We start from the raw sequence: 24580 nt of genomic DNA, 5'->3' as shown, positions 1-24580 counted from the left end.
ATCCCACTGTACATAATGAACCCCACTGAGGCTACAATAAATCCAAATATGTACCCCAATCAACCCTATATTAACAATGGACAGAATTATGTTAAAATGTAGTTAATCACCCAATGAATATTGTGTTTTCGATTACTAATTAATTACTGTCGGTCAATTACTTTATCCAATGTGATCGTTGTTGTACATTTTTATGGTAAATATTAATTTTCTTTGCACCTTGTGAAATTTTCCTAGTTCAATTCAATTTCTTTATTGCAAAAGACATACGTCTTATGGCACATATAATGGTGAACAATACAAAAAATATACTAGGTAAAAATGGACACTGGTGCTTGAGGACAGGATCGCCCCCCCCCCCCTCCTTTCCACCCCATCCCCAAGTATATAGATCCCCGGGACTTCTTCTAATCTAATTTATGCATTCATTGCCCAGAATTACTCTGCTACAAGTATTAACAAACAATTTGATAAACATTCAGACCCTCTATATATAAAATACAATACTTGTATAAAATATGTAGAGTACGGCGGCGTGGAAGGGCCAGATGAAAAAATAAAAAATTCTTACTTGTTCGGACAAATAAGTTATTTGTTCGGACGAATTACGATTTGTTCGGACGAATAAGTTATTTGTTCGGACGAATTACGATTTGTTCGGACGAATTACGATTTGTTCGGACGAATTAGTTATTTGTTCGGACGAATTAGGATTTGTTCGGACGAATTACATTTTTGTTCGGACAAATAATTTATTTGTTCGGACAAATAAGTTATTTGTTCGGACGAATTACGATTTGTTCGGACGAATTACGATTTGTTCAGACGAATAAGTTATTTGTTCGGACGAATTAGGATTTGTTCGGACGAATTACACATTTGTTCAGACAAATAATTTATTTGTTCGGACAAATAAGTTATTTGTTCGGACGAATTACGATTTGTTCGGACGAATAAGTTATTTGTTCGGACGAATTACGATTTGTTCGGACGAATTAGATATTTGTTCGGACGAATTAGGATTTGTTCGGACGAATTAGGATGTCATAATCATGGATACATAAATGTGAAAAGTCTAATCAGTTTACATGATACTGCGCGGATCCAGAAAAATTTACCGGGGTAGTGGTGGTGGTGGTGGTGGTGGGGGGGGGGGGGGTCTGATAGATAGTTTTGTTTGTGGGGTGGGGGGGGCAAGGCCCCCCGACCACCCCGGCTCTAGATCCGCGTATAGATGTATGCCAACTCTAGTCAGCGCAGGTTTTTTCTTTGCTAACTATAAGTTTTATTTCGCGCAATGCCAGAAGAAATGATTCCAATAGTCATAATTATATGATTCCGCTGGTGGATTTCGATTGTCGATGTTTATATTGAAAATGTAGTCATTCTCCTGTTTACTTGGGACACTGGACATACGAAATTATCTTACGCCTTAACTTTATACATATACATGTATACGATCAAAGTTAACTGATATGCTTCGTGGAATTGTAATAATCGCACAATTACTTAAGTGACTTATAAAACAAACTAGTTTTTACTTATACTTTATAATATAAAGACTACATGTATATTTAGACTACATGTATCTGCTCTGGTAATGATGTAGATGAAAGGGGGGGGGGGTCAAGCCACCCCTTTCCTTCAAATGATAAATTGTTAATAATATAGACATAGGTGTTACATGTATACTATCTGACATGTATGCAATATCTGACATATTGTGCTGTCAAGCTCAATTTTCAAACTCTATCTATCTAAAGGATTGGAGTTATATTATCATGGTGCCATGGGTTTTCGATAGTCTAAAACTAATGTTAACCTTAATGGTTGTCTCATTAGTCAACTTTGAATCTATTTCATTTTTAAAATCAGACATAGCATCAAAAATCGTCGATACAAAATCAAAGTTAGTCGTCATCATATGCAGTTTTTATCTATAAATAACCTGGATGCCGCATTCGACCGATGAAAATAGGCGTCAGATGTTTACGATAGTATGATTCATAAACAACATTTTTCAATAATAGTTAAGAAAAATGAAATACAACCTTTTGAAAATATTGTATAAAATTGTCAATTGTTTTGTAAGCTTTTATTTCACCTTAAATCGTCCAATTATTTTAATTTTCCCCATAACTTGATTCAATCAGTTATGATTATTCAATCAGTTATGATTATTGATAATGTTTTTATTTGCGCTCCTAAGATTCCAAACATAGGAAAACTTTACAAAGCCATATGATAATTTTAACATGCAAATACGTCAGCAGAGGTCTATTTGACGGACAATAAGTATTTTTATCATTAAATTCTATTTTTATTACTTTTTTGCATTATAGTTAGGATGTTGTGATATTTTGCTGACTTTATATTATAAAGTATAAGTAAAAATTAGCTTGTTTTATAAGTCACTTTTAAAAGTAACTGTGCGATTATTACAATTCCACGAAGTATATCAGTTAACTTTGATCGTATACATGTATATGTATAAAGTTAAGGCGAAAGATAATTTCGTATGTCCAGCGTCCCAAGTAAACAGGAGAATGACTATATTTTCAATATAAACATCGACAATCGAAATCCACCTGCGGAATCATATAATTATGACTATTGGAATCATTTCTTCTGGCATTGCGCGAAATAAAACTTATAGTTAGTTAAGAAAAAACCTGCGCTGCCTAGAGTTGGCATACATGTACATCTATACGCGGATCTAGAGCCGGGGTGGTCGGGGGGCCTTGCACCCCCACCCCGCAAACAAAACTATCTATCAGACCCCCCCCCACCACCACCACCACCCCGGTAAATTTTTCTGGATCCGCGCATGATCATGTTAACTGATTAGACTTTTCACATTTATGTATCCATGATTATGACATCTCTCTCTCTCTCTCTCTCTCTCTCTCTCTCTCTCTCTCTCTCATACATGTACCACTATTAATAACTTATTTGTCCGAACAAATCCTAATTCGTCCGAACAAAGCCTTATTCGTCCGAACAAATCCTAATTCGTCCGAACAAATAAGTTATTTGTCCGAACAAATCGTAATTCGTCCGAACAAATCCTAATTCGTCCGAACAAATAACTTATTTGTCCGAACAAATCATAATTCGTCCGAACAAATCCTAATTCGTCCGAACAAATATCTAATTCGTCCGAACAAATAACTTATTTGTCCGAACAAATCCTAGTTCGTCCGAACAAATAACATATTTGTCCGAACAAATAGCTAATTCGTCCGAACAAATCTTAATTCGTCCGAACAAATAATTTATTTGTCCGAGCGAATCCTAATTCGTCCGAACAAATCCTAATTCGTCCGAACAAATAACTTATTCGTCCGAACAAATAGCTAATTCGTCCGAACGAATAAGATTAATTTTTTTTCTCATCTGGCCCTTCCACGCCGCCGTAGTAGAGGGTCTGATTTTTAAAAAAAAATGTTTCTTTTAGGTAATTGTGTGCAATGAATGTACTTATATATATTAGAGAGAGAGAGAGAGAGAGAGAGAGAGATCATGGAGAGAGATCTTGGAGAGAGAGAGATCATGGAAAGAGAGAGAGAGATCATGGAGAGAGAGAGAGAGAGAGAGAGAGAGAGAGAGAGAGAGAGAGAGAGAGAGTTAGTTAACAGTGTACAATATTATTAACATGTAACATATACCGTATGTAAATCTACGTAAGATATTAACAAAAATATTTTAAAAATATGAAATTCTCTCAGGTTCAAAACGTTCAATAAATATTGAATCTGAATAGATTTGAAGTTATCATGTAACTTAACAACGGTATAAATTTGAAATAGGAAGGTTTCTTAAAGTAGTAAGGTTTTATGTATTTTTCTCGAATATTCGAAAAAGCAGGGCAAACCAAAACAAAATTGAATGAAAGGGGTAATGTTTGATAAATATTTTAATAATTAATGATTTTTCCAGTTTTTAATTATTTTCAATTACGTATAGTTTTATATGCAGTATCCTTGAAGGTGTATATTGATATCAAAGCATCAGGGTTGTCACGCCTCATTAACAGCTCTTGATCTCACCCAATTAACGAAAAACACGGTTAGTGACCTTTTGCCGGCACCCCCCCCTCTCTCTCTCTCTCTCGCCATACATATCTAAATCTTAAAGGGGTTTCCTCAATACAAATATTACATACGGAATAAAAATGTAAAAATTATTCAGCAAGGAACTTGAAAATGCAATTATTTTATACATCATTCGAACAAACTATAATTGTAGCTAGACTAAGGAGTTTTCTATATACTTTCTTAAACAATAAAACATCCAACATGTTTACCTAACTATTAATGTGTTTTAAAAATGCTCAAATTATGTGTTTGAAACAAAAAGATGATTTTGGTATCAGTATGAATTAATATATCTGATAAATAAAACCCAACATATCTAACACAAGAATTAGGTTTGTTTTAACCAATCTCCCTCACTATTAAATGATCACCATACATAATACAAACAAAGAATCAAAATATGAGGGCTTGCGAAGAGAAGTGGATTTAGGCTATGTCTGTCCACTTCTCAAAAGAGAATACCCCTTTCTAAGTACCCGTACACTTACAGTTAATGTTATAAGAAATCAAATAATATATGTTTATTTTACAATTTTTGCGACTACCTTTTGACCAAGTTTCTCTGATGTTTGAGTTGAAATACGAATATGGTACAAATATATTTACCAAGCAATAGAAATCTGACAACGACTTTACATTGAATTTTGACGTCAAGGCGGCGCAGCGAATATAGTATTACTTCAAACTGGTTGAAATATCAGAAGAAGACCTTTTAAGGCCAAGCAATTGCTTAAACAAAGACTATACGATGACAAGGGATAGAGAGCTTCAGTTCGTCATATATTTTTTTACTGATGGTTTTAATAGAATTAAAACAAAGGGACTAAATATCAAGCATTTTTTACACGATAACTTTTGTCAACAGTTCTAAAATGATTGCATGTATGTACAAAATGACTGAAGGAGACATTTACAGTAATTTGACTTTTGTTTAAAAATAACCCGAAATTTTTTCCACAATATTCAAGAATGAGAGAAAATGTAAATGATGACATCTTGAATTGAAAACAAAGGATGAGAAATAAAGAACAAGTCTTCTTTCTGTTCGTTTGTAAGGTGTTTAAAACACAGGAGCAATGAGAAGCGTTAAAATGACGTTGCTAAAAATTTGCAGAACTTGCGCCGGTCACTGGTCCAAGGCACGTTGAACAGCTAACTAGGGATGATCTAATCATGCCGTAGACAGAAAACTTTTCACATCAATAAACTTTATCCTTATTTAAATAGTTGTGAAATTTCAAGGGTTAATCTTTGTTCCTAAACGAATAAGAGAAAATGTCTCAATAATTACTCAAAAACCCTCGTATATGGGTCCGCTCGTATATAAAGCACTAAAAAATGGCTAGCGACACGAAAAATTGAAATTGTGAAAATTCGCGTTGTTAGCCATTTTCAGTGCTCTATATATTCAATTTACTGGCTTAGTATCTATACATCAGACCCGACACGTTAAAGGTGCCTTGTGTTATTAATATTGGGGATATGTTTTGTATAATTTAATACATCTATACAATGTACTTTTATCATGTTTGGGTTTTTTTTTTTTTACGAAACTTGAGGTACTGCGAGCAAGCTCACAAATGAAAATATCAAAACTGAAGTCTTTCTCTAATGGAAGAGAATCGATACGTCTCTTTTTCTTAAAGTTATGTTGAACTAGCACAAATGACCAAAGCTCACATCAGGACATAATTACAGGTCACAAACAATCTTTGAGTCAAATTTTAGCTTAAAAAATTCTAATCATTTCCCATTACAAGATATGGCCCAATCGGTGAAAAAACGGCACGTAGTTGAAATTTCATTTGTGTAACATGTTGTTACATAAAATTCATTAAGTGTATCAATTATGAACATACTTAGTATTATTTGGGTATTTCAAAGTTCATTGGGGTATCATTGGGGTTCATTGGGGTATCATTGGGGTATCATTGGGGTTCATTGGGGTATCATTGGGGTTCATTGGGGTAAAAAGACGCACCCGTCGGTAAGATATAATCGTTACATGGAACATGGGACCATGTAACTAATACATTTTAATATTGAATTAAAGATTTTACGTTTTTTCAAGAAGCACTTGGCCAGTCCCAGTAATACCCCTTTGTCGCATTGAGTCTCATTCCTATAAAACTCGGGTGACTGCAATATTGCAGGAACGGGAAGGGATGGTCATTACAATACATTAGTTTTTCTCTTCAGAATGAAGCTTATAAACTACATGCAAATAAATGTATGAGATACATCGCCAGGTCTGTGTATTGGCTATGGAACTCAGGTGACCATTAAGATCTGTTGTCCTCTTTTTTAAAAAAAAATGCTACCAAGCTTGTATAAATCTCAAACAGGTTGATTTGATTTAAAATTTAAAATTTGATTTAAAAATTAGAACTTTTTTCAGGCAGGAAAACAAATATCCAAACAGAGCCACTAACAGGTACACCGAAATGTACTTTGAACATTGGAGATTTGTATCCCAAATCGAAAACTCCTATTGACTGTAAGGGCATTTTGTCCAATCAAACGACATGGTTCATGCAAGACGGAGAGAGGTATTTGTGTTTGCATTTTTTTTAAATTACAAATTGTCTCAGAACTTAACTTATTTGTCTTTTTAAAATTATCCTCTCTTATAGGCTTTGCTTGACGTTCAATTCCCAGGCTGGAGGATATATGAAATACAAAGATTTCAAAAATAACGTACACCCTTCGTCTGGTGCAGTTATATACAACCGAGTTTCCGAATCAAAAGATGTCTGTGTTCATTTTGACTCTTCGTCACCAGTGCACTGTGCAGAAACACTCTCTTGTCATGGAATAGAACCTTTACTTGTCATGCCTGGGCGACTAACACGGGATCCAAACATAATGATAAAATATCGTGGATGGAACGATCCTTTTCCACACAACCCTGATCAAGCCTCTGGAATCAAGAGTTTTGCAATTACTGTCCATGAGGTGAAAGAATTAAATAAACTAACATTAATTATGGACGAAAGGGGCCAGTCTTATAATGTATCTAATGATGAGGCAAACATAACATTACCACACGAACCAGCTCTCTATGGCATTGCCCTGGAGGTTTTGGACAATGCTGGGAATGTAAAATCCGCTCGAAGATTTGTCATGTTTGACAACTCGTCCGAAATTAAAATAAATTTTTTGAAACACTTAAAAGTTGATTCTGCAAGTCCAGAAACAAATTACACTTGGCAGACCCACAGAAAGAGAAGTTGCCTGTCTTGGGACGGTAGGTATTACAACTCATACAACTATGGATTTAACCTTTTACGTAAAATTCAGAAGGACTTTCATGGAGTGTACCAAGGAATATATGAACAAGAAACAGGTATTTTACCAGTTTCAGGAACAAAAAACGTGCACGGAATAACTTCGTTTTATTATTCGTGGTTTAAAGAGAATCAAGAGGTGTCAACTGAGGTAGCTATTCCAAACTTTCCTGACCAAAAGTATTGCGTTGATTTAGGCGTAAAGGATGGAGAAACGCACACTATAACAATAACCTCCAAGGACTTAATGGAAAACACACTTTCAGAAAATATCACCTTTTATGTTGACGCAAGCGTTCCTGATATTGAAGAAGTGTGGTTAAGCAAAGATGGCGTTAGGCAACTTTTTGTCCACAACTCAACAGATTTAGCTCAAATGGTTCTTCAATTTAAAACATTCGACTCCCACAGTGGTCTTTATTCAATCGAATACTTTCTTGGAACGTCACGTGGAGGAAACGAACTCGCCTACAAAACACTTGCTGTACATACTCTGGAAAATAAGGTACTTAATTATTATACTATATATAAATAAAGTCATTAACATTTTCTCTATAGTGTGAAATAAACCAATGATAGTATGCAAATCAAAAATATCAAGAAAGGAATTGCCATCTCTGTATGTATACACTAAATCAACTTTGTCAGAGTACAAGAAATTTTTGCACTGTTTGCAACAGCCTTTGCGTCAAGAAATTGTATATACGTACTGTCATTTCAGACTTCTCATATATGTTTAAGTTTTTGTACATAGACCCAGTCTCAGTCGAAATTTGTAGATACCTTAAACTCTTCAGAAATATTTTGATAGCTAATAGAATAAATAAAGCACGGATAAAAAATAGTTTACATTATCTTAAATACTAGTAACTGGAATGGTTTAAACATTAATTAATCAAGTTAAAAGTCAATTTTTCTGGATAAATGCTGCGATTTCTTTAGATTTAGGGTAATCATATTAAAGCATCTTATGAAACACTGAATCAAATTTATTGCGTTTAATAAAATCTTTATAAATTGAAAACAATAGTTATTCAAACAACAGATGTATAATTTTGAGATCTGAGGTTGCAAGGGGGTGTTGTAGATGCAACAACAAAACGTTTTTTGTTACATGATAAACATTTAAATAATCACAAAACATATATTGCATTCAGGGAAATATTTGTCCCTGTTTTATTTTCACCCCTTTCGCCCGCGTTTTAAGCGGTCGAATTTAAGACTGGGCGAATCCCAATATCTCATAATATTTATCTTCAAACAAACTTTTAACCGTGTATGTACCTTCGTATTACATAGCTTTTTTTCTTTGCAAAATTTCAATTATCGGTTTTAATCACCGAGTAAGTTTTACAAATATCTAAAATGTCATTTTAACCATTCTTACATCAATGTAATTCAAAAGTATAATAATGTGTATTTCATTTCAGAGTTGTGATTCTTTTGTCGATTGCTACTGTCCTAGTGTTGGACCCTGCGAAAATTCATTATATACAGTAAAATTCAACCATCTGATAAAGAATAACACCAACACTGGGCAACACAACAGGGCCTATTATTTTACTGTGAAGGTAACAAACGGAGCACGGCTGGTTGCTATTGAACATGTGGACATTCTTGCTGATGATTCACCTCCAGTGAGAGGAGTGGTTGTTGAGGGACCTGCGGGATATCCTGATATTGATTATACCAGCGAAGCATCGGTGATTGTGAGATGGAACGGGTTCATAGACCATGAAAGTGGAATTATGAAATACCGCATTGGTATCGGAGAGCACTGCCTTACTGCAACAGAGATGAATGTCTACTCTCACGACCTGCCAAAAAATCTTAGTCTTTATGAATCATCAGAAGCATATCTTAAAGTTAATTTACCACACGATGGTCTTTATTATGTTTCGGTGCTAGCTTACAACAATGCGTTAGAACCATCAGAGGTTGCCTGTTCAGATGGTGTTTTTCGTGACACGACGCCCACCAAGGTAACTGATTTAAATCTGGAATCAGCTAAAGTTAAACCTGTTATTGGATGTTATGATAATAAGGTCTGGCATATTTTTGAAAACTTAACGGCATACAAACTTCAGAAAACCGAACAATGCAACATCGCTTGTAATTCGACTATGACTATGCAACTCGTACAGTACCTACCAAAGCGATACCGGTACTCAAACCATTCCTCATACTCGACAGCTATGTGTACAAAATTATCCCGTTTCTCAGAAGATTGGTTTATATATCTTCCATCTGACAAAATAAAATTAAGATGGATCTTAAAAGAAAATGAATCACAAATCCAGAAAGTATACACAGGATTTGGATCAACATCTAGCGCAAGCATGAGTCCAGACTTAATATCGTATTTAGAAACTAATAATTTCAATGAATATCATATCGTGCATTCGGGTTTGGATCCTGGCATACCAGTTTATGCTTTTGTTCAAGTGAAAAACAAGGCCGATCTTACAACCCTTGTCTCATTTGGACCTATAATCATCGATGAGACGCCTCCCTTATACCGAGGAAACATTGCTGTTATCCAAGAGCCTAAATACATCTATGTCGGATGGACTGAAAATACGTTTATAGAGGCAGAACAAAAGGAACCCATTGACTCGGTGCTTTTTCGAATAGGTAGGTGATCTTAATATTTTTTCGGTTTTTTAAATAACATTCGATGAAAATTGTTTGAGAGAGTCAAATATTTGATAAAACTATTATTCAAAATGATTTCGTTAAGAATAGTTACAAAGTTAGCATTATCGGGCTGATATTTCATGACACTTTACGAAGAAATGCATGATATAAATCCATGCATTTCATTTTTTACTAGTTTCACTTAATTCATTTTCAATTATTTTAAGGTTATGGAAATTTATTTAGAACACCTCTGTTGGAAGCAAAAATATTTGAGAAGTGTCCTAGAAACTTTTCATCTTGTTTTAAATATCCACTTGAAAGGGTCCTCAAACTTCACACTAATGATGATTCGAAACACTATTTTAACCTCTACGTTTACAACATAGCAGGACATTTTGCAGAAGTTCAGACTGATCCCTTTTTTCTTCCGACTCGGTTTCCACCAACATCTGGAATACTTATTGAAACAGAGGCCGGACACTTATCATCCAACAACGATATTGACTATACTTTTCAGACCAACCAAATTTGTTTTGATTGGAAAGGAATATGGCATGTTCAAAATATATCAATAGAAATAGGACTCGGATTTAGCAGAGAATTAGCTGATGTTCAATTTTTTAAATCTATTTCAAATGATGAGAATTGTTTGAACAACTTGCAGCTCAAACCATTTAAGAAATATTATACATTTGCTCGTGCGACTGTTGCAGGTCATGTACAGTCCGTGGTTGTTTCCGATGGATTCACGGTCATTGACAAAGCAGAGGTGCTTAATGCCCTAGACGTCCGAATTGGAACACCTTGCAGGGCCAAAAATTTAACAGGAATTGATATTGCAATGGCAAATATCTCAAATGTATATTTCGTAAAGAGTAAATTACGGGAAAATCAAATATATACAGCTGTTTCAAATGACACTGCCCTAACAAGTGAAGATGTCGTATGGATCGACGAGATGAATAAACAATTTGTTGCCATTGTTCCGCAGCCTAAGTTCTATGTACTAAACAATAATCCTGTAATTGTACTTTCCTGTCAGGAGAATAAGAGGTTTCAGTCCAGTAAGCACACGATAGATGTGTTTTGGACATTTGATAAAACAGAGTCGATTACGCACTATAAAGTAGCTTTGTTTAAAATTAACAAAGATGGAACAGAGACACTGATAGAAACGTTCAAAAACGTTGGTAAAAACATGCAGATCCATCTCAATAATTTAAATTTACAAAACAACCAACTGTATCGTGCATTAGTACAACCTTGCTTTCAGAAGACGTGTTTGAAAGGGAAGTTTTCGAAAGATATATTGGTTGAATATTCGCTTCATTCCGGTAATAAGATAGAAGCATCTTTCAATGTGAACGTAAGAGATACCCAAGAAGTGGATGTAAATGTGAAGTTTGATGCATTTAGGTGTGGTCAAACGAACAATGCTATAGGGTATGCTGGGGCATTATATGAAGCAATTGATCATCATCAACTTACATCTTGGTATCTTATGCCCTTAAACACTTCTTACAATACATTTGATGTAAGTGATTTCTTTCATATTTATTATAATTAGCTGTATTCTTCGTTATAGTTTTTCTAGTAATATAATTATAATTTTATGCGAGAAAGATTATAGGTAATAAATTAAAAAAAAAATTTAACATCACTACAGGAAAACAACAAAAATAAAGAATGCAGCACAACTAATATTAACGTTTAAAGTTTTGTACGTTTTCAATTATATATATAATCGAGAACCCTTTTATTACTTATGTTTCTTTTTTTATAGATTGACATTCCATATACGTTGCCCGTTTACGGATACAAAAGCATGAAAATCTGTGTTAAAGGAATATACCGATCTGGACGGTCAGAAACATCTTGTACAAATCTCAAAGCGAAGTCCAATCCAAATGAGATTTCAACTGGACATCTTCACGAGATCGATTCCGAGGGAGATAACTTCAAGACAATCATCAAACTAGCAAACAGTCAACATTTAGGGGATAAAATAAGACTTGTTCATGATGCAGAAATCGATGTGGTATCGCGTGGTCGAAGAGTACACGGATTCATGAACGGAATAGATGGAAAGGTTGTAACTTGGTACCTGATGGAAAAACAATCATTGCCTCATCTTACATGCGATGCTGATATTAATTGTCTCCAAACGACAACCTCAACAGATGGGATAGGAAGGTTTAACACACAGGGATTACGAGTCGGCACCTATTTTATATGTGCTATTGTAGGAAGCAACAACTCCAGCAACCTAAAACATTTAACATCAGCGGAAAAGGACTTTTCCACATGCGGGAATGGATTCGTTATTGATGAATCGCCACCTACTGGTGGCCTTGTAGAGATTTCTAGCAACAATGATGGTTTTATTAGTGACAAAAACGAGTTAGAAATACATTGGTCGGATTTTTACGATGATGAGATGAAACTAAGCCATGAACATTCTGGTATAGCTAGATATGAAGTCTCTCTAGGTAATCTTAGTGAGTGTTCTATAAAAAATTAGTAAAAAGGTCGTTTGAATAAGAATGTGTAAGGTTTTTTTTCTTCTTCTTAGGTTCCATTTTCGGTGGTCAAGATGTGGTTCAATACAGAAATGTTGGTTTGCAGACGTCAGTAGTGTTTTTCAACATCAGCCTGAATATTGGAATTACATATTTTGCCACAGTAAAAGGTACTGCCAACATCTTAGACAGATATTTGGTAGTATACTTATAATTGTACATATATGTAATTTTTATATTTGTAAAATTGAGTTCATTGTGTTTTGTGTACAGCGTTTGATTTTGCTGGCCATATCACAGAAGTTACTTCCTCTGGAAAAACACTTGATTTCACCGCCCCTGAATTAGGAATGATTTTCGTACGATTTCCTGGACTTAAAGATGCTATTTCAACAATTCATGAACTCTTTGTCCAGTGGGAGGGTTTTGTTGACGAAGAAAGTGGAATTAAAGACACCTTATTGGCTTTGGGTTCTACAAATGAATCCACGGACATTTTGGATTTTCGCTCAGTCACAGGGGGGTCTACCGTAATCAAGGAGCTTGAATCTATGCGAGATGGACACCAATATTTTATAATTCTAAAGGTAAAATATTTAAGGCATTACATATTTTAGTTAATTCAAATATGTATAATGAAGGTTTTCTTTTTGATTTATGATAACTTTGTAGGTATTAAACCACGCGGGCCTCCATACGATTGCAGCATCAGAACCGTTTTTACTTGACAAGTCTCCACCTGAAAATGGTGCTGTTTATGATGGTCTCGCAGTAAGTACATTTTATTTAGATCAGAATGATAATCGTAAGAATATATTTGAGAGTTAGGAATTAAATTGGTGTATATTTAATCACTGTTGGCAAATAGCAATTTATCACGAGTCAAACATTAATTACTGCTTTATACAAAACACCTACAGTTATTTCAAACATATAAAGTTTATTTGACTATTTTTTGATATATTTGCTTGTTTCCTATAAAGCTTTCCCACCATTTGATATTAAGTAAAGGTTAATGTAAATAAGAAATCTTAGAACCAAAATGTTTGTGCAAGTTTACAAAGATCAAACGTCTCTGCCGATTAAGTACTCGGGATCTGTAACACATTTCTCAGTATATACAATTTCCTAATGGAATTATATCTCCATGTTGTGTCTTAGTTTCAATGGAAGTAAATGATACGGGCTGAGGATATGCCTTTAAGTATATGTTTTTTAAAAATAATATTTCGATTGCTTTTACAATTTCTGGATTTTGTAAAAGCTGATATAAAATAAACTGAATTGTCATTATATATCTGAGTAATTATTTATGCCTTCTATAGGACCTACATTTGAAGGATATTACACAGTTTATATAATAATTTCTCTATTCATCTTAACTAGAATGATGTTGACTTTCAAAACGACATTCAGTCATACACTTGTCATTGGTTTGGTTTTGTTGACCCTCACACAAATATAGAGTATTACGAAGTTGGACTTGGTACAAAACCTTTCACATATGATATATTTCCCTCCAGATTTGTTGGACTTCACAAAAGTAAGAACTTTCATTTATAAATGACACAACTTAATAGGTGTTTTCTTTCTGCTCCGTCCAAAACAACCCCAATAGGATATCGTTAATGTTCTTCTTTTGTCATTATTTCCTAGATAATTCTTGGAGTGGGGTTTTTGAACCTGGAGTACAATATTACGCTACAGTTAAAGCTTGTAATCGTGCTGGACTGTGCTCTTTGAAATCTTCGAATGGCGTCATCATGGATAACTCCCCTCCAGTCCCTGGATTAATTCATATTGGATTTAGTGGCCATCACGAACCTTTCTTGCCTTATAAGTATGTTCGATTTTCGTTACAGTTTAATGTTAATGAGTTTTAATGTATTCTAGGTTAACGACTAACATTTCTTCTTATTTTGTAGTAATTCTGTTTCTGCGTCATGGGTGGGGTTTATAGATCCTCATTCTGGAATCGATCATTTCGAGTGGTGTTTAGGGAAACACCCCGGTCTTTGCAATTATGTTGATTACGAAAATATCATGCTATCAAACAGAGTGACCAAGACTGGTATGTCGCTTCCAACATCAACAGATCTCTATTTTACGCTGAAATCAATCAATAGAGTTGGACTATCAGTAGAACGTACATCTGCTAAGTTCCAGATTGATACAAGTCCTCCAGTTGCGGTGAAATCTCCAACGTTTATTACAAAAGACCATGGGGTTTCCCTAGTCAATGGCACTCAGTTTGACAACTCCTTGATCACCATACAATGGCAATTCCAAGATTTAGAAAGCTCCATTGTAAGACATCAATTAGTTCTAGAAGTAAATAGAAACGGACATGTTGCCTATGAAACAAAAGAACTTGGAAGTCAAATGCAGATAACTTTAATGTCCCCAAACGGAACATTTTTAAAAGATGGCGACGCTTACATTGCAAAGGTTACCAGCTGTAATGGTGCAGGTCTTTGTACGACAGCTATATCGAATACACTTCTGATTGACTCCACCCCTCCCTCCTTGGGTGGTTTTATGAACACAATGACTTGGATAAATGTTGGTAATGAAACCAGAGTACAACTTGCGTGGTATGGATTTATTGACCACGAGTCGGGGATACATGAATATGTTATTAGTTTAAGTAGTTCCTATTCTGGAAATGAATTATCCGACGGTCTAAAACGTGTCCGCCATGCTAACACTTCTCGACAAACTGCTTCATTAACTCTGTCAAAAAAACTCAAAAGCAATGATGCTGTTGTGTTAACTGTGATAGCCATAAACTCAGTCGGTTTGAGAAGTTCTATAGGAAAGGCATCTGTTATTCTTGTTCCTAGTGATTTGAACCATACAAAGGGCATCTTAACGTTTCAGAGACATTCATGTATATCTCATTATTGCAATAACGATTGTACTTGTGCAGTTGTTGGGAAAAAATGTCTGAATAAAGTTAACGCACTATGCAAAGAACTGCAGAATGTTTCTGAATTAATGTTGAACATTTCGGTACATTTTGGACTTGCTTCTTTTCCTGTTTCAACAATGTCAAGCGCCACCTGCTTTTCGGGGTTTTGGACAGATGAGGACCGATCGAAAAAGGTTTTACGTTATGAATGGAGTATCGGTGAAAGCGGAGAAGGTCCAGGATATGGAATCTTTGATTCAAAAAAAGAAAGTGTGTGGTATGATAATGGTCTTCAAGAAGATATTGTATATTGTTTGCCCTTCCTCAAAAAGCTAAGTCATGGTCAACATTATACACTTTATATCAAGGCATGGGTATCGGAGAATGAATTCTCAATATTCCACTCAAAACCACTCTTAGTTGATTTAACACCTCCTGAGAGAAGACGAGGCCATTCAGTGATCGAGGCAGAAGGTCACTGTTTAAAAGATATTGATTATATTGATTCATTGAAACTAATAAAAGTTTGTTGGGAAAATTTATTCTCGGAAAAGGAAGGAGAAATAGTGACATATTACTTCAGTGGTGGAACAAGACCTTTTGGTACATATATTAGATATCCTTAAGTTTGTTTATTCTGTATTAATCGATGACTTTTTTCTATATTAAAATCTATTTGATATATGTATCAATATTATATAATTTGTAGGTGATGACTTCATACGGAAAACATTGGTTAATTTATCTACAGTTTTTGAGGTTAATCAAACAATGACACCAGGAACCACCTACTTCTTCACCGTCATCGCTAGAAATAATATGGGTCTTGAAACCACTGCAATATCCGACGGAATACTTGTTGATACTGACAGTCCTACCCCTGGAGTCGTATATAATACTAAACAATTTCGCAATGCTCTTCATCAGTTTTCCACATCTTCTCTGTCAATGTCTTGGCACGGATTTGAAGATCACCAGTCGTCAATTAAATATTTTGAAGTCAGCATAGTAGAAACAGAGAGCGGTACACTGATAAATAGAACTGATAGAGTACTCTTTTCAAATGACTATACTTTCAGAAACCTACATTTACAACATAACAAAAGCTACGGCATTAGAGTACGAGCTGCTGATTTCTTGCAACACTTCTCCCCTTATGTCACTTCCCACCCAATTAAAATTGATTCAACTCCGCCGTTTGGAGTACAATGTGAAAAATTTGATGATTTATATTTAGAAGTAACTGCAATTGAAAAACAAAAACCATTTCTCCACTCGAGAACAACTGTTTTAAGCGGTGTGGTTTCCCTGAAAAAGAATACAATCTACAAAATAGGAGTCGATGTTTTGAAAGAATTGCACTTTAAAATGGTTTATTTTCAGTTGGGGAACGAAGTCATGAATTTATATTTGTCATTGAATGCGGACTCGAGTTATTCTTCAAAACATCAATTTATGTCTACATATGAGGGCGAGATAAGTTTGAAGATTATATTTGCAAGTCGACATGACATCATGGAAGAAGATATTTTCATACGGCTTCAACAATGTAGCGTTTCTTCAATTACCCAGTCACCACTGATAGTACGCCAAATAAATCCTGGATTGCTATCTGTATGCAGCTTTATATTGGATCCAGAGAGCGACATTGAAAACGTTTTAATTGGCGCTGGTACAGCAAAAGGCGGATATCAAATACAATCTCTTTTACCTGTCTCTTCATTCAATCATGGCGTTGTAGAAACGGAGTCTCCCCATGGAAGTCGTATCTATATCACAGCTGTTGCAAGAAACAATGCGGGGCAGTGGTCAAAATTTTCACAAGAAATAACATTGGACCATACCCCGCCTATTATAAGTAATTTCACAGTGGGAGTCCAGAATTCGGAAACACTAAAGGAAAGGACACATGTGGCAAACATGTCGGTATCCAACTCATCAGAGTCATTCACAACCAGACTCGTCAGAGAAACTCGGGTGGTGGCAACATGGAATGTAAGCGAGGAGGAAAGTGAACTTGCATCCTGTTATTGCTCTGTTGGTAAGGTATAACCTTTTCATTGTTGTACATGAATTGGTAAACCCTGTTTTATTTATTGAATTTGCTAATTTTGTTTTGCTTTCTATAGGTCCTTGGAAAGAATCAATGGGAAGAAGTTGGCAAGAAAGCATTGATAGAATGCAGTGTGAAATATCTAATCTGACTTTTGATCATGGAGCTAAAATAGAAGTATCTGTCAAATGCATAAACAAAGTACAGCTAATGGAAGTAAAAAAGGCGGGACCATTTACAATATACCACGAAGCCCCGAACTCTGATTTGTCATCTCTATCTTTTTATCCAGACAACCGTTATACTGTTCTAGAAGGCAATGCCAATTTGAAAGTACAATCAAATTTAACCCATGTTGATTTTACTTGGGGTTCTTTCGATGACTTGTCAGGAAACGTCAGCTACGAAACACGTGTAAGAAAGGATGACAATGTAATTGCACCATGGGAGTCCGTTGGTCTTAGAAACAGTGCATCGAGAAAAATAAACCTTGTAGGGAGGGTAGATACCTTTATTGCGGACGTTCGTGCAATCAACAATGGCGGTTTTCAAAGTCCTACAATCAACACCTCCATTATTCTTGATGATAAACCGCCTATCTTGACGGGTAATAAGTTAAACATCGTTTCAGTTTTGTTAAAGCTCCATATAATTCAAATATCCATAATGTTTTATTTTGTTTTAGGAGTACCAGCAGGATATTTTCTGGATAAAGGAGGTTGCTCCATAAAGTGGACGAACGTGTTCTCGCCGAGTTTCTACGGTCCTATGGTGTACCAAGTATCGGCTGGTTCCAGTAACGGAAGTTCTGATATCCAGTCACCAATCTCCACAATGGCAGAGGAAATAAACGTTGAGTGGAGTCCTGACCAATCACAGCATGAAGTGTTTGTTAACATCCTGGCTTTTGGATCGAATGGCGAGTTTTCCCGTTACAGTACAAAATTTTTTGTCCGCTGAAATTAAATTTATTTTATGTAAAATTATTTTTGTACAGATTATGTTGTATTTTATATTATAGTCTAGAACTTAACATTAAAATATGTTTGAAAGCAGCATATCAAATGTTCATTTCATTCTATTCAAACAATACAAACTAGATACGGTATTCATTCCCTATTCGAAAGTGTTTTTCTTGATAACTCTCCGTCATAGTAATAATTATTAGTTAACTGTTTATGTAAAAGTATTACAACCACAAATTTAAGTTTTTATAATAAAGAAAACTGTCATATAGCCCGATTTCAACACATCATACGTGGCTGTATATGTTGTTATAATTTTTTTTTAAAAACATTGTATTGTTTAGCAACTTAGATGTATTATTAGTTTCAGATCGACCAAGTGAACATTCGACCAGACGTAAGTTCCCTTAAATAAAAAGGGAATTATTTTAGCTGTATATCTATATATACCTATTATTTCGTTTATACGATTGTATTTGCTCTCAACATACTATATAATGAAGTAAACAGCTGATTAATCGGAGACCTGTTAGATTGAACCTTATGCGTTAGTTCACTAGATAACTTTTTTCAAAATTGACTTATATTGATTTTCAAATATTGCGATTAACCATTATGATTTTTATAATTTGAAATATCAATCAAAAAATTCCAAAAAGGACTATTATGGCAAATGATGCATTGAGTTGTTATAATTTAATGTAATATAATAACATTTTCCGCTTCATTGTTTAGCACGTAGGATTGTGCATATAGTTAAAACAAAAATAACAAACTTTTTGATTTGTCATTATCGCTTATTTAAATAAGGTTATTCGATGAATCAAAACACCACCATTTTAAATGTTTTGATTGCTCTTTACAAATATAGCACATGTGTCATTGATATATTGATTTCTCACCTGTGAGGTGAAATATTAGCCCTTGTAAGAACTACAAAAAGAAAAATACTTATACACACATACATACATGTATTTCAACTGTTCCGATTCAAATTAAAGACTCTGAGGGCCTAAGTAGGTAATTCTCAAAACTAAAAAGATCGTGTTTTTTTTTGCAAAAAGTGTTACATTTGTGATATTCATGTACAGCAAATTTTACGCAGAAAAACCTTTAAACGTGATAAAATACAACTCTTTGGAGTATAAGCAAGCATCATTTTGCAATTCCCAAATATCTTTTGCAATACAACTCAAAACTTTCGTAAATAAACGCGTTCCACTAAGTACTGTGGTTTCATCAATATTCGTTGAATACCAATTTTCGTTGATTTCGTTGTTAAGTTTATCCTTGAAATTAAATATTCATTGAACTGCAATTTCTGCTAATATTTTGTATTGATAGGGTCATTGGCCACGAATTTATGTATCCTTGAAACTGTGACTTTTACTTTATCCACGAAAATTGATACCCTTGAATATTAATGAAACCACAGTATGGAGAAAAACATTCTTTTCAGAATATTAACAAATTTTAGGTTTTTTTCAGTGTTTTGTAATCTTAAATAATGAAAGGTTCATAAAAACGCTGCTGGAAAAATTTCAAACTAAAAAGAAAAAAAAATTTGGTACAATGTTTATAATGTATTGAACAAATGACAGTTCTCTCCAGATTTATCGGTATCGAGTCCATGATTATTTTTCCTGTCTAGCCAAAATATATCTGTCGACATACCATTTCTTTTTATCGTAGACTGAATAGCTTGGTTCATATTTTGAACATATTAAATACAATGTATCATAATAATGTAAATCTTGGACCACAAACCATTTCATCATACCATATACGTATCATTTGCATGTTTAAAGTCAACAAATACACAGAATTTAATTAAAATTTACGTTGCAGTATGATTTTTGAAGAAACTATAATGTCAGGAGATAGTCTATCGTTTAATAACTTTACTGAAGCCCGCTTGGTTATTTTCTGGTATTATTTCATTTACAAAAAGTCTGCTGTTCAGAATATATGTTCCACTGAAGATTTTTTTCCTGGACAAGATTATTGGATTATTTTTTTTCAAGTGATTATAATAACATTATAAGAAGGTGGTTATCGGTCTTTGTGGGATCAGGTTTGTTTCTATAAAGAGGTCAACAAAGTGAAGTGGATCGATCAACAAGTCGTATGGGACAAATCCATTGCCATATAATATACTAGTATTGAAAAAATATACATAACATTTCTAAATACGTTTTCTCGTTAGATCATAAATGATAAACCTTTATTCCTTTGTCCTGAAAATTACTGAATCACGCCGGAAACAATTGTTTTGCCCTCCTGGAAACATTTATATTTCACAGGAAATAGACGTATTGCCCTTCCGTGCAATATATTTTGCATATCAATTACGGCGGGTTTAAAAAAATTCAAAGAGCCAGTTGTTTAGCAAACGTACAAACAGTTTATCCAAAATCAAATTGTCAAAACAACGTCTGCGATTCAAAGTACTATAGTAACTGAATTTCTTTATTTGCAAAAAAAAAATTGTTATATTGTCAATATTGTTATATGACTGTGAAGTATATATATTTTTTGAAATATCGCTGTTATAGAAAGTTTAGACCTGATATTTTGTGAACAATTTTTCATTTAAACAATCAACTCCAGATTTCATGATATATGGGGAACTTGGTCGATATCCTTTAGAAATTTTAGTGAAAAAGTGCATATGCACTTCTAATGACGAATTTTCATGCTAAAATTATTACTAGACGCTGTGAAGTTTTCTTTAGCATTAAAGGAAGTGAACATGAAAAAATTATCAAGGGCTCAAATTTGTCTGTTTGATGTGTATAATGATATCTGAAAACCGTTTAGACAGAACTTTCCTCAGTAAGAAGATATGCCACTTAGAATAACTAATTCTTGCAATCCATGAGCGCTGCCATATTGTTAAAATCATTACCTCCCTGCTGGGTTATCTCTAAGCATCTAAGAGAGGGCAGCACTGATGCTGACGCCAGTGAGACACATTGCATTTTTACACACGTTTAGTAATAGAGATAAAATGCCATCATCAAAATGTGAATTGAAACTTGCAATGGATGTAAAGAGTTGTCATTTTTAAACAGTGTTTATGGAGGAAGATTTTGGATCTCAGAATGATGCATTACCACCAGCAGTTAATGTGACATGTAACTAGAATGGAATGTCCGTGGATCAGTGTTATTGTGACCTAGTTTTTCTTGCACTCGGGAATTTCTTGTTTATGAGTTTGAACATATGTGTGCTACATAAATGAGCACACAAGGTGCATTGCTCAGCATCCTGACTTTTAAAAAGTGTCTCAGTCCTGTTATTCTTCTGACAGCATAAACAGAACCGTGTACATATATCATCAAGATCTAAGATAAAAACAAATCAGAAAAATTTCCAGGGCATTTAGGCCTAAATAAAAAGTAACGGTAAGAGACCATGGCCACAAAGAAAATGAAATTACATTTTTATATTAATTTAAATTGAAATCTACAAACAGCATTTTATTTATGTAAACACTGACTGCCACATCTCCGTACAAAGTAACATCTGGAATGCGATGGTCTCCTATATTTCACAAATTAATTTATCTATTCATTTTATGCACAAATCATATATATTTATCTGAGGTTCATTTATAGAAATGTACTAAATCCTTGTCTTCTCATGACAGTACACAAAATTTTTCTTCACATCAAGGCATATTTTTTCTTGTAACTTTTATCAACTCTGTACATAAACACTGGCCTAGTTCCAACATTGACCCAGTCACCAGCAGCAATGTGGCTTATCTACGTCAGAGAACAGATGCATGCTGGGGAATAATGGATTACCTCCATAAACCTTTCACTGAGAGTGTTAAATTGATAAAATCTCTTGATAGAAATAAACAAAAAGGTAACAGACCTCATTTTTGAGCTTCAAAGGGCTTTTAAAATTAATTAAGCAACAATTAATTTTTTCATGTTCACTTCCTTTAAAGTTAAGCTTGTTTCATCGTCGTAAAAACCCACGGTTGATTATGCGTCGTTCCTCTCTACATCACTCGTGGGTCCCTTTAAACTTTGATGCTCGTTTTAATGATTGAATATTTATAAATATCATCCAATCAAATTAGCATTTACAGTAACTGGTTACCTCTTAAACTAAAGTAAAATTTGTGTTTTTCCCTTATTGTAATGAGATGCCTCTGAATCTTATCAAAGATCTATTAGTCCTTTTTGTAAAGACTGTTTTTGAATGGATTACTCAATGAATTTTTTTCACTAACGGTGACCTAGTTTTTCTTTAATAGCTTTTTTCCAATCCCATGACACATTATTTTTATCATTGTTTGTTAAATACTTATTCGTGCAATAAAATATTCCAAAAATTTGGTTCATTAAACTCATATTTCTTAACAAAGGACCCTCCTTAAAGTATATCCATTGCTTTATGCATCCAGTTTAATTTATATTGCAACTCATACATTCAGTTGTTTACATTCAACTGTAACCTAATGTATTATGCTCAGGTTCTACAAAAAATATAATGTGTACAACACATTCATCTTTTTTTATTTTGTTTCCATGAGATACATTGTGCACTATATATGTTTTAGTTGTGTAAGGTTTTTCATTTATCTTTAATTTTAATATTAAAAAGTACTTGTTTGGCTAAAATCTTTGCATAGGGTTGTGTTCAAAATGTCGTACATTTTCAATGGACACCGCTTTTATCATTCATCTTGTATAAAAATGTTATTGCATGAAGTTAAAGTTGTGCAAATGTATTGCCATGTCATACAGAAATGATAGAATGAAATTTATATTTCATCTTACTTAGTGTGCACTTTGGAATAAAATAATGTCAATATAATAATACAATAGTAAAGGAAGTTTATTGCATGATCATAAACAAGATTTTATTTTTCCATTGCAAGCAGGTTGCAACTTGATGTAAAATTAAACCATCATACAATATTTGAGATAATCGTCAAAATAAAATATTAAATTAATAAATGAATGTTCATAATCATTACCAATTTTTTCTTCAACAATCTTATTTAAAAACAAAAATAAATCTGATAATGGTACAGTACTTTTGATCGTTGGCATAAAGAGTTTAATATTGTCTCTATCTGGATTTTAATGTAATTCAAAGCAATCATTCATGGCAAAAATTTTCTTCAGGTTAGCTCTAGCAGCCTTGTTAGCAGTTGTGTATTGCACTTCTCAAATGTTCTCCAATGAAGAGTTTATCTCCTCTAGAGCCACTTTCGACCCTGAGATAATCAAAGTACTGAGAGTACTGAAAGACAGGGTCGTGAAAGTTTGAATTTGTAATTGTCCTGGATTTCCTCGAATATGCTTCCAAAATTTATGAGTTTGAATTATTTGTTATAATCTATGTTAATTCGGCTTTTTTGCAATTGTCTGATACTTTGTCTAAATTTTACTCTATCCCGGCCTTCATACATGTAATTGTAGAAAATTGACACAACGGTATATTATGTAAAATAAGATCCCAAGGAAAATTTTTAAAAATTACTACTAACCGGGAAAATCAAACAACTACATGTATATCAAAGTAGATAATTTTAATCATTAGATTTATTCAATTTTTTGATCCAAGGGAAAATCCACAAGTCGGACGGTATCTGTAATAACAGTTTTATGAAAACCCCGAAAACTCTAAAACTGCTGAATTAACAAACAAAGTGAACATTTGAATACCAATAACAAACACAGGCACCTTACGTTAGAAATATTTTTTACAATAAGATTCCAAGAACTTTGACAATAAAAAGACTTGTCACGGTCGCCATTTTGATTTTTAAGACCAACTTATCTGACATGATTTTCTTCATTTGCGATTCATGCAAAATTTATAGGTAAAAATAAATCCGTTCGCCACTTACTACTTGTTTGTGTAAACTCGTACATCACCTACACGAATTACGATATCACCGTTCCTTTCATTAAAAATCATACTCCGAAAATCAGAGACATAAATAACAGAGATTGTCAACTCCGCCAATAGCGTGTAAATGTTACGGGACCAACCTTACTTTGAGAACTACAAGTGCAATAGCAATCTTGTATAAGTCATCAAATTTGAACTTGATAGTGAACATGAACCTGTAAATAT

The 24580-nt window shown here is 34.0% G+C and overlaps 1 protein-coding gene across 1 annotated transcript in view; it reads left to right on the top strand.

Annotated features, from left to right (window-relative positions):
- Positions 1-18565, top strand: part of LOC128193232 (uncharacterized) — a 33831-nt gene extending 15266 nt beyond the window's left edge. Inside the window, exons 8-21 of the mRNA XM_052866573.1 lie at positions 6496-6646; positions 6731-7889; positions 8815-10018; positions 10249-11558; positions 11808-12513; positions 12597-12713; positions 12817-13130; positions 13216-13314; positions 13930-14086; positions 14200-14383; positions 14469-16057; positions 16164-17495; positions 17584-18114; positions 18193-18565. Of these exons, the coding sequence (XP_052722533.1) occupies positions 6496-6646; positions 6731-7889; positions 8815-10018; positions 10249-11558; positions 11808-12513; positions 12597-12713; positions 12817-13130; positions 13216-13314; positions 13930-14086; positions 14200-14383; positions 14469-16057; positions 16164-17495; positions 17584-18114; positions 18193-18467 (9128 nt within the window). The 3' untranslated portion in view covers positions 18468-18565. The remainder of the gene's footprint in view (positions 1-6495; positions 6647-6730; positions 7890-8814; positions 10019-10248; positions 11559-11807; positions 12514-12596; positions 12714-12816; positions 13131-13215; positions 13315-13929; positions 14087-14199; positions 14384-14468; positions 16058-16163; positions 17496-17583; positions 18115-18192) is intronic.
- Positions 18566-24580: the final 6015 nt, after the last annotated feature.

The sequence above is a fragment of the Crassostrea angulata genome, chromosome 7 (assembly GCF_025612915.1).
Source record: "Crassostrea angulata isolate pt1a10 chromosome 7, ASM2561291v2, whole genome shotgun sequence".
NCBI lineage: Eukaryota > Metazoa > Mollusca > Bivalvia > Ostreida > Ostreidae > Magallana > Magallana angulata.
The sequence above is the reverse complement of the archived record's forward strand: the minus strand, read 5'-3'. Positions and strand labels throughout refer to the sequence as shown.